Source organism: Hemibagrus wyckioides, linkage group LG09 (assembly GCF_019097595.1).
Source record: "Hemibagrus wyckioides isolate EC202008001 linkage group LG09, SWU_Hwy_1.0, whole genome shotgun sequence".
Classification (NCBI taxonomy): domain Eukaryota; kingdom Metazoa; phylum Chordata; class Actinopteri; order Siluriformes; family Bagridae; genus Hemibagrus; species Hemibagrus wyckioides.
Genome location: NC_080718.1, coordinates 6,862,420 through 6,879,919, shown reverse-complemented (window position 1 = coordinate 6,879,919; position 17,500 = coordinate 6,862,420). Strand labels below are relative to the sequence as shown.

Here is a 17,500-nt window from a genome sequence, read left to right as displayed (position 1 = left end):
TATTAAACCTTTATAGACACTGTGTGTGTGTGTGTGTGTGTGATTTGTTTAGATATCAGAGACACAGTGAACTATAAGGAAGTGATGAAACAGTATCCTTTCCACCCGAGTCCGATCTCATGTCATTACACATCAGATTATTATTACTGATACACAGCGCTGTGTGTCCGAGTGTCTTTAACTCTCACACAGATACGGTTTGGGTCCGAATGGCGGAATCGTTACGGCTCTCAACCTGTTTGCCACGAGGTTTGATCAGGTTTGGTGTTTTATATTTGTGTGTTCTTGTGGTACGTGTACTGTACACATCATGATGTACAACTCCTACTAAACTCTACTGCTTTATATTTCATTCTTTTTTTTTCATGCTAACACACACACACATGTGCTCTCTCTCTCTCTCTCTCTCTCTCTCTCTCGATGTTCAACCAGCAGATGTCCGTGATTATTAGTTATTTAGTTGTGTATTGTCTGAGATCATTTCCTCTTTCTCTCTGTTAATCAGGTGATGCAGTTCATTGAGAAGAGGCAGCAGGAGCATCAGTGAGTGTGAACATCCCTCACACTGTGCACTGACCAGTAGTGTGTTGACCTGTAATGTGTTGACCTGTGTTAACTCTGGGTTCTACCTGTGCAGGTATGTTCTGATTGACACTCCAGGACAGATTGAAGTCTTCACCTGGTCTGCATCAGGAACCATCATAACTGAGGCTCTGGTGTGTAACAGACTGTGCAACTGTTTAATCTGTGTGGGTGGTGGTATAGGGTTCTAGAGGAACAGGAAAGGTTCTAGATCTAGAACTGTACAGAAAAGATTTTCTTCAGTTAAGTTTCTAGGAGATCCTCATGTAGCATCTGGACAAATAACCACCTGATCCAGCCAAATAATGATCACCTGTGTGTGTGTGTGTGTGACACACAGGCCTCGTCTTTTCCGTGTGTGGTGATGTATGTGATGGACACGTCACGCAGTGTGAACCCTGTCACCTTCATGTCCAACATGCTGTATGCCTGCAGGTCAGGACACAGGAAACACACACACACACACAGGAAACACACACTCAGCTGACTTAGAATTTGATCTTCGTAACCTTGCTGTGTTTTTTGTTCAGCATTCTGTACAAAACCAGACTTCCCTTCATCGTAGTCATGAACAAGGTAACCATCTGATCGACTTCTCTTTACACTTTTGTAGTGAATCTTTAAAATAATCATTGTAGATTTGATATTTTTAATAAACACCTCAGTGTTGAAGCTGATATGTTGGTCAGGTTTGCTGAGTCCTAGTGCAGTTAGAGAGTTATTGTGGTTTAATAACACTGCTTTAAAGATTAATATGAGGGCTGTTGTCTCCACTGTAGGCCGCTAGGGGGCGCTGATGAGTCTGTAAAGTGTTGTTTCATTTTCGGGTGTTTAACATGATATCCTCTCAGCGTTCTTAGGCACTGAATAACCCCAGAGTATTGTTTCCAAATCCAACATGTTGCAATGACTGTGTATGTGTGGGAACCCCTTGTGCAGACAGATATAATCGATCACCGCTTTGCAGTGGAGTGGATGCAGGATTTTGAGGCGTTTCAGGATGCACTGAACCAAGAGACGTCATATGTCAGTAACCTCACACGCTCCATGAGTCTGGTTTTGGACGAGTTCTACACAAACCTGCGGGTGAGACGCACATGCACGCACACACACACACACACTAACTGATGTGTTAATTCTGGGCAATTTTTCTGTTGATTGTAGCTTTGTGTGACATTGTGGAAACTCTGACTGCTTTAATAAAGCTCTTTGAACACTTAAAGGTGTGTGTGTGTGTGTAGGTGGTTGGTGTATCAGCTGTAACCGGTTCTGGCCTGGATGAGCTCTTTGTTCAGGTCACAGATGCTGCTAAAGAATACGAGACGTGAGTTTCTCTCATCAGAGTCATGATGCCTTATGTAGAGTAGCTGATGAAACATTACATCTGTAATCAACATCTGGTCACTTCCTCATGGCTGTAGAGGACCAGAGAGCAGAGAACTCTCCTGTGGAGTTGGTAGAGAGCTGTAACATGGAGTGTTAAAGTCTTTAACTGTTAATGAGTGCGGTGTTTGTTGGTGTTCTTTAGAGAATATCGACCTGAATATGAGCGTCTGCATAAAGAGCTGGTGAGTAAGAGAAGGGGGGGTGTGGGTGGGTGGGGGGGGGCTGTATGTGTGGTTGGGGTGGGTGGGTGTGGGGGTGTGTTTTCGTGTGTGTGTGTGGGGTTGGGTGTGTGTGTGGTGGGGGGTGTTTTCGTGTGTGGGGTTGGGTGTGTGTGTTTTCGTGTGTGTGTGTGGGGTTGGGTGTGTGTGTGGTGGGGGGTGTTTTTGTGTGTGGGGTTGGGTGTGTGTGTGGGGGGGTGTTTTCGTGTGTGTGTGTGGGGGGTTTTTGGGTGTGTGGGGGGGGTTTGGGTGTGTGGGGTTTTTTGTGTGTGTGTGTGTGTGGGGGGGGGTTTGTGTGTGTTTGTGGGGTTGGGTGTGTGTGTGGGGGGGTGTTTTTGTGTGTGTTTGTGGGGTTGGGTGTGTGTGTGGGGGGGTGTTTTTGTGTGTGTTTGTGGGGTTGGGTGTGTGTGTGTGGGGGGGTGTTTTTGTGTGTGTTTGTGGGGTTGGGTGTGTGTGTGGGGGGGTGTTTTTGTGTGTGTTTGTGGGGTTGGGTGTGTGTGTGGGGGGGTGTTTTGTGTGTGTTTGTGGGGTTGGGTGGTGTGTGTGTTGGGGGGTGTTTTTGTGTGTGTTTGTGGGGTTGGGGTGTGTGTGTGTGGGGGGGGTGTTTTTGTGTGGGTGTGTGGGGGGGGGTGTTTTTGTGTGTGTTTGTGGGGTTGGGTGTGTGTGTGTGGGGGGGGGTGTTTTTGTGTGTGTTTGTGGGGGTTGGGTGTGTGTGGGGGGTGTTTTTGTGTGTGTTTGTGGGGTTGGGTGTGTGTGTGGGGGGGGTGTTTTTGTGTGTGTTTGTGGGGTTGGGTGTGTGTGTGTGGAGTGGGTGTGTTTGTGTGTGTTTCTGGGGTTGGGTGTGTGTGGGGGGGGTTTTTGGGTGCCTTAGTGGGGGTCGGTGTGTGTGTGGGGGAGAGTGTTTGTGTGTGTTTGTAGGGTTGGGTGTGTGTGTGGGGGGGGTGTTTTTGTGTGTGTTTGTGGGGTTGGGTGTGTGTGGGGGGGGTGTTTTTGTGTGTGTTTGTGGGGTTGGGTGTGTGTGGGGGGGGTGTTTTTGTGTGTGTTTGTGGGGTTGGGGTGTGTGTGTGGGGGGGTGTTTTTGTGTGTGTTTGTAGGGTTGGGTGTGTGTGTGGGGGGGTGTGTTTGTGGGGTTGGGTGTGTGTGTGTGGGGGGTGTTTTTGTGTGTGTTTGTGGGGTTGGGTGTGTGTGTGGGGGGGTGTTTTTGTGTGTGTTTGTGGGGTTGGGTGTGTGTGTGTGGGGGGGGTGTTTTTGTGTGTTTTTGTGGGGTTGGGGTGTGTGTGTGTGGGGGGGGTGTTTTTGTGTGTGTTTGTGGGGTTGGGTGTGTGTGTGGGGGGGGGGGTGTTTTTGTGTGTGTTTGTGGGGTTGGGTGTGTGTGTGGGGGGGTGTTTTTGTGTGTGTTTGTGGGGTTGGGTGTGTGTGTGGGGGGGTGTGTTTGTGGGGGTGGGTGTGTGTGTGGGGGGGTGTTTTTGTGTGTTTTTGTGGGGGTGGGTGGGTGGGGGGGGAGGGGGGGGGTTTTTGTGTGTGTTTGTGGGGTTGGGTGTGTGTGTGGGGGGGGGGTGTTTTTGTGTGTGTTTGTGGGGTTGGGTGTGTGTGTGGGGGGGTGTTTTGTGTGTGTTTGTGGGGTTGGGTGTGTGGGGGGGGGTGTTTTGTGTGTGTTTGTGGGGTTGGGCGTGTGTGTGTGGGGGGGGGTTGTGTGTGGGGGGGTTTGTGTGTGGGGGGTGTTTTTGTGGGGCGGTTTGTGTGTTTGTGGGGTTGGGTGTGTGTGTGTGGCGGGGGGGGGTGTTTTTGTGGGGGGGGGGGGTTGGGTGTGTGTGGGGGGGTGTTTTTGTGTGTGTGTTGGGGGGGGTTGGGTGTGTTGGGGGGGTTTGGGGTTGGGTGTGTGGGGGTGTGTTTTTGTGTGTGGGGGGGGTTGTGTGTGTTTGTGGGGTTGGGTGTGTGTGTGGGGGGGTGTTTTGTGTGTGGGGGGGGTTGTGTGTGTTTGTGGGGTTGGGGGTTTGTGTGTGGGGGGGGGGGGTTGTGTGTGTGGGGGGGTTGTGTGTTTGTGGGGTTGGGGGTGTGTGGGGGGGGTTGTGTGTTTGTGGGGTTGGGGGTGTGTGTGGGGGTTTGTGTGTGGGGGGGGGTTGTGTGTGTGGGGGGGGTTGTGTGTTTGTGGGGTTGGGGGGGGTGTTTTTGTGTGTGTGGGTGGGGGGGGTTGTGTGTTTGTGGGGTTGGGGGTGTGTGGGGGGGGGTTGTGTGTTTGTGGGGTTGGGGGGGTGTGTGTGTGGGGGGGTTGTGTGTTTGTGGGGTTGGGGGTGTGTGTGTGGGGGGGGGTTGTGTGTTTGTGGGGTTGGGGGTGTGTGTGTGGGGGGGGGGTTGTGTGTTTGTGGGGTTGGGGGTGTGTGTGTGGGGGGGGTTGTGTGTTTGTGGGGTTGGGGGTGTGTGTGTGTGGGGGTTGTGTGTTTGTGGGGTTGGGGGTGTGTGGGGGGGGTTGTGTGTTTGTGGGGTTGGGGGTGTGTGGGGGGGGGTTGTGTGTTTGTGGGGTTGGGGGTGTGTGGGGGGGGGTTGTGTGTTTGTGGGGTTGGGGGGTGTGTGTGTGGGGGGGTTGTGTGTTTGTGGGGTTGGGGGGGGGTGTGTGGGGGGGTTGTGTGTTTGTGGGGTTGGGGGTGTGTGTGTGTGGGGGGGTTGTGTGTTTGTGGGGTTGGGGGTGTGTGTGGGGGGGGTTGTGTGTTTGTGGGGTTGGGGTGTGTGTGTGGGGGGGTTGTGTGTTTGTGGGGTTGGGGGGGTGTGTGTGGGGGGGTTGTGTGTTTGTGGGGTTGGGGGTGTGTGTGGGGGGGGTGTTGTGTGTTTGTGGGGTTGGGGGTGTGTGGGGGGGGGGGTTGTGTGTTTGTGGGGTTGGGGGTGTGTGGGGGGGGGGGGTTGTGTGTTTGTGGGGTTGGGGGTGTGTGTGTGGGGGGGTTGTGTGTTTGTGGGGTTGGGGGTGTGTGTGTGGGGGGGTTGTGTGTTTGTGGGGTTGGGGGTGTGTGTGGGGGGGTGTTGTGTGTTTGTGGGGTTGGGGGTGTGTGTGTGTGGGGGGGTTGTGTGTTTGTGGGGTTGGGGGTGTGTGTGGGGGGGTGTTGTGTGTTTGTGGGGTTGGGGGTGTGTGTGTGGGGGGGTTGTGTGTTTGTGGGGTTGGGGGTGTGTGTGGGGGGGTGTTTTTGTGTGTACAGTTTTGAATGATGATGAATGAACTTCAGCACTGAAACAGAAAGCCCCGCTTCATTATTTCTTTAGTTCATGAGGTCTTTAATATCTCTAACAGGCCGAAGCTCAGAGTAAGAAACAGCAGGAACAGCTGGAACGCCTCCGGAAAGACATGGGAGAGGTTTCCATGGAAACAGGTGTGCAACCAGGTGAGCTGTTTGTGTTGTAGGAAACACGGAAACACACACACACTGTCTTGTGTATCATAGTGTTAATGTACTCTGTTAAACGATTGACCTGCAGATGTTCCTGACCTCAGCGGCCCCAGTGACCTCATCTTTACCCGCGGGAACCTGGACGAGGACGATGAAGACACAGACAGCAGCGTGGATGACATTGATCACCATGGTAACGTCAACATGGACAGCAGTACAGCGTTCATTATCTTTATTCATGACAGAACTCTGTGGACCAATCAGAATGCAGCATCACTCCATCAGTGTAGATCAGGTTCCTCTGGTTCTCTGTGGTTCCACATGTTCTCTGCTAACAGCTTTGGGCAGATGTTTCCTCAGCTGTCTGTCCTCGCGTGCGCTAACACACGGCCTGCGCACTCGTCTCTGTGTGAAGCTGGATAAAATAAAACAGAATCTGAATAAAGAGCAGAACTCAGTTAAACACCACCCAGAGTCCAGCACAGAAACAGTGTTAGCTTCAGCTGACCAGCTACCCCACACACACACACACACACACAGGTTTCTATAGCAACTGAGGACCGTGACCTGAGACGCAGATACCAGCTCCTCTGTGCTGCATATTACTTAAACTCACACGTCTGTCTGGGTCAGTAAACATTAATAGTGGGTGTGTGGGGGTGTGGGTGGGGGTGGGTGTGGGTGTGGGTGGGTGTGGGTGTGGGTGTGTGTAATACCATTTCCTCTCTCTCTCTCTCTCTCTCTCTCTCTCTCTCTCTCTCTCTCTCCCCACAGCTACAGAGGAGAGTAAAGAGGCCACGTCATTCTCAAACTTCCTGAAGGAGAGGAAGGAAGTGGTGCAGGTGCGAAACAGGAAGTCACAGTGACCCCAGGAGGAAGTGTGGGTTGCCGGTCCAGTCCTTCACCCTGACCTTGACCTTTGAACTCTTTCCAACTTTATATTTATCACATTTACATTCTCTGGTGTTCTGTATCGTTTGGTTCTGTGATAGAACCCAGAGTCAGCTCTTGAAACTCTGAGGTGTTCACAGTCTGGAGAAATAAATATTAAATATTTTTATATACACAACTCTGCTCTCTCTACACAACTCTGTTCTCTCTACACAACTCCACACAACTCTGCTCTCTCTACACAACTCTGCTCTCTCTACACAACTCCACACAACTCTGCTCTCTCTACACAACTCCACACAACTCTGCTCTCTCTACACAACTCCACACAACTCTGCTCTCTCTACACAACTCTGCTCTCTCTACACAACTCCACACAACTCTGCTCTCTCTACACAACTCTGCTCTCTCTACACAACTCCACACAACTCTGCTCTCTCTACACAACTCTGCTCTCTCTACACAACTCCACACAACTCTGCTCTCTACACAACTCTGCTCTCTCTACACAACTCCACACAACTCTGCTCTCTCTACACAACTCTGCTCTCTCTACACAACTCTGCTCTCTCTACACAACTCCACACAACTCTGCTCTCTCTACACAACTCCACACAACTCTGCTCTCTCTACACAACTCCACACAACTCTGCTCTCTCTACACAACTCTGCTCTCTCTACACAACTCTGCTCTCTCTACACAACTCCACACAACTCTGCTCTCTCTACACAACTCTGCTCTCTCTACACAACTCCACACAACTCTGCTCTCTCTACACAACTCTGCTCTCTCTACACAACTCTGCTCTCTCTACACAACTCCACACAACTCTGCTCTCTCTACACAACTCTGCTCTCTCTACACAACTCTGCTCTCTCTACACAACTCTGCTCTCTCTACACAACTCCACACAACTCTGCTCTCTCTACACAACTCTGTTCTCTCTACACAACTCCACACAACTCTGCTCTCTCTACACAACTCTGCTCTCTCTACACAACTCTACACAACTCTGCTTTCTCTAAACAACTCTGCTGTCACTACACAACTCTGCACTCATTACACACTCAGGTGTAGGAGGTTTATTCAGCATGTTTCATTCAGAGGCCTGCTGCTGAACCGAGCCGTGTGGGTGTCTCTCTCTCTCTCTCTCTCTCTCTCTCTCTCTCTCTCTCTCTCTCTGTGTGTGTGTGAGAGTGAGTGAGTGAGAGAGAGAGACACGAGCTGTCCGCCCTCCATCCTTCTGTTCATCAGCTTCAAGGTCCAAATGTGTGAAATATCATTTAGAAAAAAAAAAGACTCTGTCCCTCGCTCACTGCCTCCTCCTCTCCTCCTGAGTGAGACAAGAGGAATGCTCTCTCTCTTTCTCTCTGTCTTTCTGTTCTGTTTGAACAACTCAGTATTGGGCCTCTCTAAAGCTTCAGATCTGCACAACTGGCTAAAAAAAACATTAACCACTGCAAACAACTGTTCAATACTAGAACCCTGTAGCTCAGTAGCATTGTGGCAAAAGTCTTTAAAATGATTGCCATCCCTAAATAACTCATGAGTACGACATGTGGCTCTAGAACAAATCAACGAGGATGTGGCTGTCCGAAACCCTGGTCCCTCTGCCAGGAATGAATGAAACAGCCTTTATTTGTCACATATACATTACAGCACAGTGAAATTCTTTCTTCGCATATCCCATCCTTGGAGGTTGGGGTCAGAGCGCAGGGTCAGCCATGATACAGGGCCCCTGGAGCAGAGAGGGTTAAGGGCCTTGCTCAAGGGCCCAACAGTGGCAACTTGGCAGTGCTGGGGCTTGAACCCCTGATCTTCCGGTCAAGGACCCAGAGCCTTAACCACTTGAGCCACCACTGCCCCTAGGTTACAGGAGGTTACAGTCTGACCTCAGTTTGACCTTTTAATGACAAGAGACTAAACACACATCCAAACATAGACACAGTTACAGTCTCTCTCAAATCTCCATCATAGCATCTAACCTTTAACCCTGAGGACGTCCTCCTGCACACACTCCGGCTTGTGCAGATTGCTGTGTATGAATGAAACTCTGAGATGATCTCCAACTTCTCAGACTTCATATGAAGAGACATTAGGAAGTTGTTATAGCACCTATACACTGTTTAAGTATCACTTCTGTTACACCTGTGTTATAGAGACAGTGCAGTTGGGTGCCAATACTTTTGGACTAAGCTGCATGCATTAGACCTTTATGCAGTGTGTGTGAGAGAAAGTCAGTCACACTGAGGTGGTATTTACCCCTACACACTATACATCCCACGTGTTTTTATACACACACTCAGAACAGCCTGACCTGTGTGTGTGTGTGTGTGTGTGTGTGTGTGTGTGTCTCAGAGCAGATAAAATACACATACTGGAGAAAATGAACAAGGAATAAATATAGACTGAATTAAAGACTCACTCTGAACAGAATGCCAGGGTTCATACACACACACACACACACACACAGAACAGAGAGACAGGATGTAGCTGAATGAGAATCTGTCGGGAAATATGAACCGCCTACGGAGAGCGGCCGAGGCGACACACACACAGAGCTGTGAAGCTGAGTGAGAGTGGAGGTGGAAATCAGCCTGACATTTATTCACAATTCTCTCTTCATTCATCACGACACACACACACACACACACACACACCTCTAACACAACATTAAGTCCAGTTACTCGGCTTCTTTACAAAACTCTGAAGCTCACAGTTGTACAGTGTGTGTGGAACTTTACAGATTTCCTTCACTGGACCTGAGAGTCCACACCCTGCTCCAGCATGACCATGTCCCTGTGCACGAATCAGCTCCATGAAGACATGGTGTGGAGGTGAAAGTTGGAGTGAAGATCTGGAGTGTTCTGCACAGAGCCCTGACTCTGACTCAACCCCACTGACCACCCACTGACCTCCTGACTCTCACAACACCTGAGACTGAGTCTGATCTCACTAATGCTCACTAATGTAGCTGAATGATCACTAATCCCCACACACACACTCCAACATCTAGTGGAGAACCTTCCAGAAGAGAAGAGTGGAGCTGATTGCTCCAGCGAAGAGAATGGATCTGGAATGAGACGTTCATCAGAGTATGTAGGTGTGATGTTGGGGTGCACAAACATTTGCTCATATAGTGTTTTTGTATAGTGTTTTTCACCCAGTGATCACACCCTGATCTACATAGGAGAAGGGGCGGAGTCACTGGGTGCTGATCTTTAGATTTTGCTGAAGTGAGTGAACCATGGTGAACATTCTGCTCTGGTGCGTGTTTAATGCACAGGTTCCTCTGACCTGCTCTTCACACTCAGCTGTGTTAGAGCAGAAAAACACTCAAGGAGCAGGTTCTCCAGTGAACAGATTCTTCAGGAGCAGGTTCTCCAGTGAACAGATTCTTCAGCAGCAGGTTCTCCAGGACCAGGTTGAGAAGCTGTGGGTTAATGGTTTATTGGTGTGATTTAATTTACTGGAAACATTTAAACTTCTGACCGTTGGAGACTTCATGCTAATTAATTTAAAATTACAACGTTTAAACACTCACAGCTCTCTGATATCATCAGTGTGCGCCGCTGACTCTGCCCACTCCTTGACCGAATAGACTAAGGTTTATTTTAGATTCTCCATCATAGCTTTATAAACGGTTTATTTAGTGTTTATAAATGTGTTATAAATGCACTATCATTAAAATGATCCTGACAGAAATGCCGTCATTGATCCACAAGAAGAAGAGCACAAAGTGTTTAAAAGTGAAGCGATGAAACTGGAGCTGATTATCACTGACCCTCTGGCATGGGTGTGTGTGTGTATGTGTGTGTATGTGAGACTCTGGAGAACATCATTACACATCCTGAGTCAGGGTTCTGCGCTCCAGGAGCCGTGGAGCCAGGTGGAGATGGGTTAATGCTGTGAGTCATTACGCTGGAAATGGTGATGATGTGAATCTCTGAGGAAGAAGATGGACCTGAACTCCCATCACACGTCTGAGGCTGACGTCACCAGATTCCATGTTTTACTGCAGTAATAAATAAATTCTCCAAATATTCTGCTTTTAGTTTCTTTTCTTCATAGAGGTGAGATGATTGGTGGTGTGAGGGAGATGTTCTCCGAGGATTTGCTGCAGAATCGTCTCGCTCTCAGCACTGTGCTGTTTTTACAGAAAGGTAGAGTTTCAGGTATGCAGGAGAGACTGCATCAGTCACACACACACACACACATACATGGTGTGGATGCAGCTGATTGGCCAACGATGACATCACTGCTCTGTCTCTAGTGATGAGGCTTTCCTCTCAGGCAGCTTGTTTTTGTCCTCTCTAACAACCCCCCCCCACCCCCCCTCACCCCCCCCCCTCGCTCTCCCTTCTCTCTCTCTCTCTCTCTCTTTCTCTCTCTCTCCCCAGTGTCTTGCAGACATCATCTGGATGACATCATGCACAGAGTGTGTACAGAATAACAGATGAGGTGTGTGTGTGTGTTTGTGGGTGGGTGTGTTTATCTCCGTCACCCCTCTGGTAAACATGTCCAGTTTGGTGAACTCTACATCAGGAACATGACGTTTCTCTCCAGAAGAACGCTGTGTTCTGTGAGCGCTTTACAGAGAGGGGGAGAGAGAGAGACAGAGAGTGGGGGAGAGGGGGAGAGAGAGAAAGGGAGAGAGAGATCCATGTTGTGTTCTGTCACGTTTCAGAAGTGTGTGTGAAGATCAGTGTAGTGGTATGATGTGGAGGAGCGGTGTGTGTGAAGATCAGTGTAGTGTTTAGTGTTTAATGAGGTCTGACAGAGCACCAGCATGCAGTGAGGAACATGTGGAATATGGTCAAATATAAAAAATAAAATAAAAATATACTTAATATTCAAATTCAGAATCCAAACTGAATAAAATGCAACGAGAAAATAATCTCGATAACCACAATCACCTGTGTGTGTGTGTGTGTGTGTTTGGCAGATGGCTGTGTGTGAGACTGTTCTCACTATGAGGATCTGCTGCTCCATCTCTGTCACACACTCTTCACACACACGATGACACACATTTTATAATCTCTGCCTGATTATTTATAGAACTGACATTTCGGAGCTGCGCTCAGCCGGACGGAACCGGTTCCACAGCAGAACTTTACAGAAATCTCACAATGATTCATGGATCAGAGAGACGAGGCTGAGGTGCAGAAACTTCTCCACTTTGCAGTATTCCATGTCTATACAGGTGCATGATGGGTACTCGGGTTAGGGTCTTGCTCTAGAGCAGGGTTCTGTGTTCTGGAGCCTCGCTGTGATGTACATATTCTGGTTCTTCATTTTCAGCCTGGTTCTCTGTACGCAAAACCAGGCTGAAAATGAAGAACCAGAATGTGTACATCACAGCGAGGCTCCAGAACACAGAACCAGTTCCACAGCACAGAGAGCCTCCACAGCCCTGCTCTCACTGAAGGGTTCTGCACCTGCCTTGGATCTGCCATGGTTCCTTCTCAAAAAGTGTTACAAGTAGGCCCACTTCTTAGAACCCGAGAACTCATAATTATACAACAGAACTTTAAAGAACTCTCCAAATACCTTGTTTTCTAAGATTATAGGAAGAAAATATTCTATATATCAGCCATAAGGGTTGCGTTTGTCCTTCTAGGGGAACATGTACAGGTTTTGTGTGGAATCTACAAGCAGAACCCTGTCAGGAGGCTGTGCACCTGTACTCAGCTAAAGAACCCTTAAAGAACTGAAGTGACCAAGCAGGAACAGTGATGTGAAGCCCTCACAGGCTTTAGGTTCTAAGAAGAAAATAATGAACAGTAATGCAGAGGTACATGACAAAGGGTTCTTAGTGTTTCTGTCGGGTTACAACACCAGCTGATCTCAGAGCACTGTGGGATTGCATGAGCATGCATTTTTCAGCAGAACCCTGTCTCATGAGGCACGCTACACAGAACCTGAAGGGTTTTCCTTGAGACTCAGAGAAGAACCAGTGTCTGGTTCATGAGATTCCAGATCTGTTCTTCTAGTGAAGGTGTGAGCTGTAAGTTTCCTGCCTGAATGAGACGCGAGAGTTTATCAGAGTTGTGTCACCAGCCTTACTGAAGGTTCTCCTGCAGAACCATCTCTCAGAATCTTCTCAGCTGTCCTTTATTCAGCTCCAGATTTATTCCATCAGATTTTATATCAGCAGAATTATAATATTTGATCCTTCTGCAGAAATCAGCAGAAACGTTTCTCTTCTCCTCATGCAAAACCTCAAACCTAGAACTGTTATTGTTCTCCAGTGTTCTCCAGGAGTCTGTGAAGAGCGTCTGAAGAGAGCTCAGAGATCAGAAAGGTTCCTCACTGGAACCTGTTAGAAAGCTAAGAAGCTATGCAAGGAAAACTATGAAGGAAGCTCTCAAAGAAAGGTCAGGAAGCTCTTTCATGCACTCTAATGGTAGCCAGGTTCTCCACAGAGCCTCACAGTTCTACACAGAGCCTCACAGTTTTTGTTTTTTGTTTTTTTTAGAACCGAAAATGACTTTCCACAAAAATGAAAACATGTTTAGTTTAAATATAAAGAGAGAATGACTGAACCCCTGAAGGCTCTCTGGAGAACCTTACACCTGTGTTTTCCTGTTAAGGGGATTCCAGAGAGAGAACCCGTTTAGGAAGCAGATAGCATCATGCATCTTACTGAGAACACACCCTTCCTGTCTAAGTGGAAGAGAAGAAACTGGTGAAATATGTAAATCTATTAATCCATAAAATGATTAAAAGAAATAAAATTCTGCATCTCTCAAAGGATTTAATAAATAATCTGACTGAAGAGGATGAACTTGTTTCCTGCAGCACTTTCTGCACATATTCATATGGAAATCTTTGCAGCTCCTCTAACAAAGAGTTAACCTCCCCCCTGTGCCCTCGCTCCTCCCTCTCAGCCAATCACAGCTCTGCATTCCTCTCAGCCAATCAGAGCGCAGGGAGGTGATGTAATGCTTTAAAGAGCAGAAGTGGTGCTGATGCTGCGCAGTCAAACAGCAGCAGAGAGACGGGACAAAACACAGACACACAGACATCACACCGAGGAGACGAGGTAAGAGCTCAGCTTTCCATCAGCACACACACACACACACACACACACACACACACATTCTGCTTGTTCTTCTGCTTAGTACAGACTACAGACAAAAAAATGCAGAAGTGATGAGCTGCTCTAACCTTTTTCAGTAAATTCTGTAATAACTCTATAATCATGCGTTTGAAGTATAGACATTCATGCATTATTCAGTTCTAAACTAATGAAGCCTAAAACTGTGCATGCATTTCTCAGTCTCAGAGAGCTGTGCATGAGAGATGACATCATCAGAGAATGACATCATCACATGGTTTGAGTTAGAAGTGCAGAGAGGAAGAGATTAAACACAGGTTTTATTTACGGCTTGTTTCATTTGCAGCCTGTTAAATGAAATCTTTATGAACTTTTATCAGCTTCATGATAAATCATTTTGTGTTGTGAGAAATCTTTATGAATCAGTGCAAATGATTACAATTTTAAAATGTTATTGTGAATTGCCATGAATCATTAGGACTCATTTGATTGAATCATTATGAATCATTACGGTGCATTAAGGTGTGCATCAGAAGTTCTTTTTTTTACATAGTCTGTGTGTGTGTGTGTGTGTGTGTGTGTGTGTGTGCAGTAGAGTAGCTTGTGTTCATTGGCCTCTGCAGCCTCCATACACACACACACAGACACACACACACACACTGCTTCAAAACATCCAGTAAGCAGAATTTGCAGAATTTTTTCACTGTATAAAAATGACATTTTATACAAAATATAGAAAATTTATTAAATGAATTTTTATGTATTATTATTGTTTGTTTTCATTGTTGTGCATAATTGTTATTTTACAACTAAACATGGACTCTTAAAATTCTTGTTTTTTATTGTATAAATCTAAAGTATAGTATGTTGTATAAAAGCTGTGTAAAGAAACACTTCAGAGGCAAACAGCCCTCGTCTCATTTCCTGCAGGTGATGATGTCAGATCTGTGTGTTAGATGGAAAATAAGATGTTTATATTAGATTATATGCAAACACGTATTGTATAAATAATGAACGTGAGATTTATTAATGATAGCGTGCTCATTTTGGCAGAAAAGTTGGAGTTTAATCAGCCTACGCTGTAATCAGCACATGGCGTTCATGCAGACTGTGTGTGTGTGTGTGTGTGTGTGTGTGGTGGGATTTGAATGTGGAGGCACAGAGAGAGAGAGAGAGAGAGAGAGAGAGAGAGAAGAGCACAGTGAGTGAGTCAACACGTGTGGGAAGGAACGACAGAGACAGAGAGAGAAGAGAAGGAGCTCAGGACTGAATAAAGAGTGAGATGAATGCAGTAAATTAAAGTGAACACAATAAGCCTGAGGAAGGATTAGATTAGATTAGATTAGATTAGATTAGATTAGATTAGATTAGATTAGATTAGATTAGATTCGATTCGATTCGATTAGATTCGATTAGATTCGATTCGATTCGATTCGATTCGATTCAACTTTATTGTCATTGCACATAGTTACAAGGCAACGAAATGCAGTTAGCATCTAACCAGAAGTGCAAGTTAGCAGTGCAATATGAACATATATCTGAATATACAGTATAAAGTGAGCAAGGATGGATATTGTGCAGAATATAGAATATATAAATTAATGTACAGAATAATTGTAAATTTACAGATATATATGAATGTGCGGAATAAGAAATATACAGAAATTATATATAGATGAATTTACAGTGTATGCAATAGTATGAAATATACATATGAATAAATATGAATAACTTTAGAGCTGGATGGATATGCAGGGAGTATACATATACACACACACCTATATACCTATATGAATATACATATCTATGTGCAGACTATACAAATGAATGTACAGAGAGTATTTACAGAGATATATTACATCACTGCCGGGTTTATCAGTGTGTGGGGGGAAGTTACTGTCCCTGTAAGGAGGTTAGTGAAGCTGAGTTCACTAAGGTAACCACTGTGGGATAAAAACTGTTCCTTAGCCTGCTGCTTTTGGCTTTTAGGCATCTGAACCTTTTTCCAGAGGGAAGGAGAGAAAACAGTTTATGTGCAGGGTGAGAGGAGTCCTTCATGATGCTGCGAGCCTTATGCAGACATCATTTCTTATAGACGTCCTCAACGGCAGGGAGTGGAGTCCCAATGATGCGTTGGGCGGTTTTCACCACCCTTTGAATCGATTTACGGTCCGAGACAGAGCAGTTCCCGTACCAGACTGTAATACAGCTGGTTAGGATGCTCTCTACTGCACAACGGTAGAAATTCATTATGTTCATTATGTTTATCTGATGCTCTTTAACTTCATTAAGTTCATTAGCGCAGCGTTAGCTCTGTGTGCAGCAGTAGTGCTATTCTGTTAGCTAGCTTCTCAGCAGAGAATATTATTCAGAGAAAATGAACTTATTTATCATCAGTGAGTCTCTCAGACAGTCCACAAGCGTGACACGCCGCTTCATTTCCTGTTTACTGGTGTGAGAGGTTAACAATTATTTAAGGTTAAATTTTTTTTTTTTTTAAAGCATATTTATTAACACAACAGACGCACATCAGTGAGGAATGATGACATCATCACATCGTCTCAGTACCTGATGACTTCATCTTTATCTTCTGTACTTCCTCACAGGTTCAGGGCAGACTCATCTTCAGAGATAGAACAATGACTCTCACAGGTATGTGTGTACTTGTGTGTACATGTGTGTACGTGTGTGTGTGTGTGTGTGTGCACTTTACAATAGTACATGAAGTGTTAAATGTGTCTGTGTTTCCTGCAGCGTACAGAGAGAAAATGAAGGAGCTCCCCCTGGTGGCCTACTTCTGCTCCTGCATCCTTCCAGAGTCTAAAGAGAAAACCACCAAAAACACTCACCAAGGTACACACACACACACACACACACACACACACACACACACACACACATACACACACACACACATACGTACATTGTTAAATACAGTGTTTTCATTAGAAATGTATAACATTATTTAATATTTATAATATTAGAATATTGGAATATTAGAATACGAGGCCACACCCCTTAGGACAGTTTGGGGGTTCAGCTGCAGCATGAACATCCTGTTCATCTGTGGGATTGTGAAAGTCCTTGAACCCCGAAGGTCACAGCTTGTGGCTAAATGTGTAAATAAATAAAATAAATAGAAGTTCTCCTTCTTCTTGTCGTTCTTGTGGTGATGTGTGTGGTGTATCTCTGCAGGTGTGGTGGATCTGAACCTGTGCCTTATCAAAGACATGGAGGTGATTGAGCTGAACAAGCGTTCCTCAGGTCAGGCGTTCGAGGTCATCCTGAGGCCTCCATCGTTCGACGGTCAGAGAGAGTTTAATCCCACCATCCCGCCCCGCAGAGACCCCTCACTGGAGGAGATCCAGAAAAAGCTGGACGCTGCAGAGGAGAGGAGAAAGGTGAGACATCTTCATCACTCAATCTCACACCACAGCCTGCAGTTTGAGCTCTGGATTCGGATTGGTCCGAAAGTGATGATGCATTTTCTTTATCAGCTGTGTTACTGTCAGGTCTTCTGGTCCAGAAAATGAATCAAAACCTGACCACCAATCAGAACCCAGTGCTCACTGCTCACTGGTTAGGACTGGAGAGTGTTAGCACCTGAGTGTCTCAGTGAAGCCATGAGCATGAATCAGTTCATCACCTGCCCTAAGCCCAGCTTCATAATGCTGCTCCTCTGTGCTTCAGGGTCAGGAGGCAGAACTACTGAAACATCTGGCTGAAAAGCGAGAACATGAGCGTGAAGTGGCTCAGAAAGCTGTGGAGGAACACAACAACTTCATCAAGATGGCCAAAGAGAAGCTGGAGCAGAGGATGGAGATCAACAAGGAGAACCGAGAAGCTCACATCGCCGCTATGCTTGAGCGCCTGCAGGAGAAGGTGAGGAACCCGCGCTAGCGTAAACGTTTCAACACTGAACATAACCTGAGTTATAGCAGCGTCTGAAATAGGAACTCAGATCACCTGTGTAAGAGTTACAGACAGT

General features: G+C 46.6%; 2 protein-coding genes across 3 annotated transcripts in view; both read left to right on the top strand.

Moving 5' to 3' along the window:
* Positions 1-6,629, top strand: part of gpn1 (GPN-loop GTPase 1) — a 9,123-nt gene extending 2,494 nt beyond the window's left edge. Inside the window, exons 3-14 of the mRNA XM_058398149.1 lie at positions 53-92; positions 193-259; positions 506-543; positions 638-716; positions 923-1,017; positions 1,113-1,158; positions 1,522-1,668; positions 1,824-1,906; positions 2,111-2,150; positions 5,464-5,554; positions 5,649-5,753; positions 6,335-6,629. Of these exons, the coding sequence (XP_058254132.1) occupies positions 53-92; positions 193-259; positions 506-543; positions 638-716; positions 923-1,017; positions 1,113-1,158; positions 1,522-1,668; positions 1,824-1,906; positions 2,111-2,150; positions 5,464-5,554; positions 5,649-5,753; positions 6,335-6,426 (923 nt within the window). The 3' untranslated portion in view covers positions 6,427-6,629. The remainder of the gene's footprint in view (positions 1-52; positions 93-192; positions 260-505; positions 544-637; positions 717-922; positions 1,018-1,112; positions 1,159-1,521; positions 1,669-1,823; positions 1,907-2,110; positions 2,151-5,463; positions 5,555-5,648; positions 5,754-6,334) is intronic.
* A 6,766-nt stretch (positions 6,630-13,395) lies between these two features.
* The window catches only part of stmn4l (stathmin-like 4, like), a 5,544-nt gene continuing 1,439 nt past the window's right edge, over positions 13,396-17,500 (top strand). For both annotated transcript variants that reach the window (XM_058400065.1, XM_058400064.1), the window contains exons 1-5: positions 13,396-13,497; positions 16,119-16,164; positions 16,267-16,365; positions 16,708-16,913; positions 17,203-17,394. In XM_058400065.1, coding sequence (XP_058256048.1) covers positions 16,152-16,164; positions 16,267-16,365; positions 16,708-16,913; positions 17,203-17,394 — 510 coding nt within the window. In that variant the 5' untranslated portion in view covers positions 13,396-13,497; positions 16,119-16,151. The remainder of the gene's footprint in view (positions 13,498-16,118; positions 16,165-16,266; positions 16,366-16,707; positions 16,914-17,202; positions 17,395-17,500) is intronic.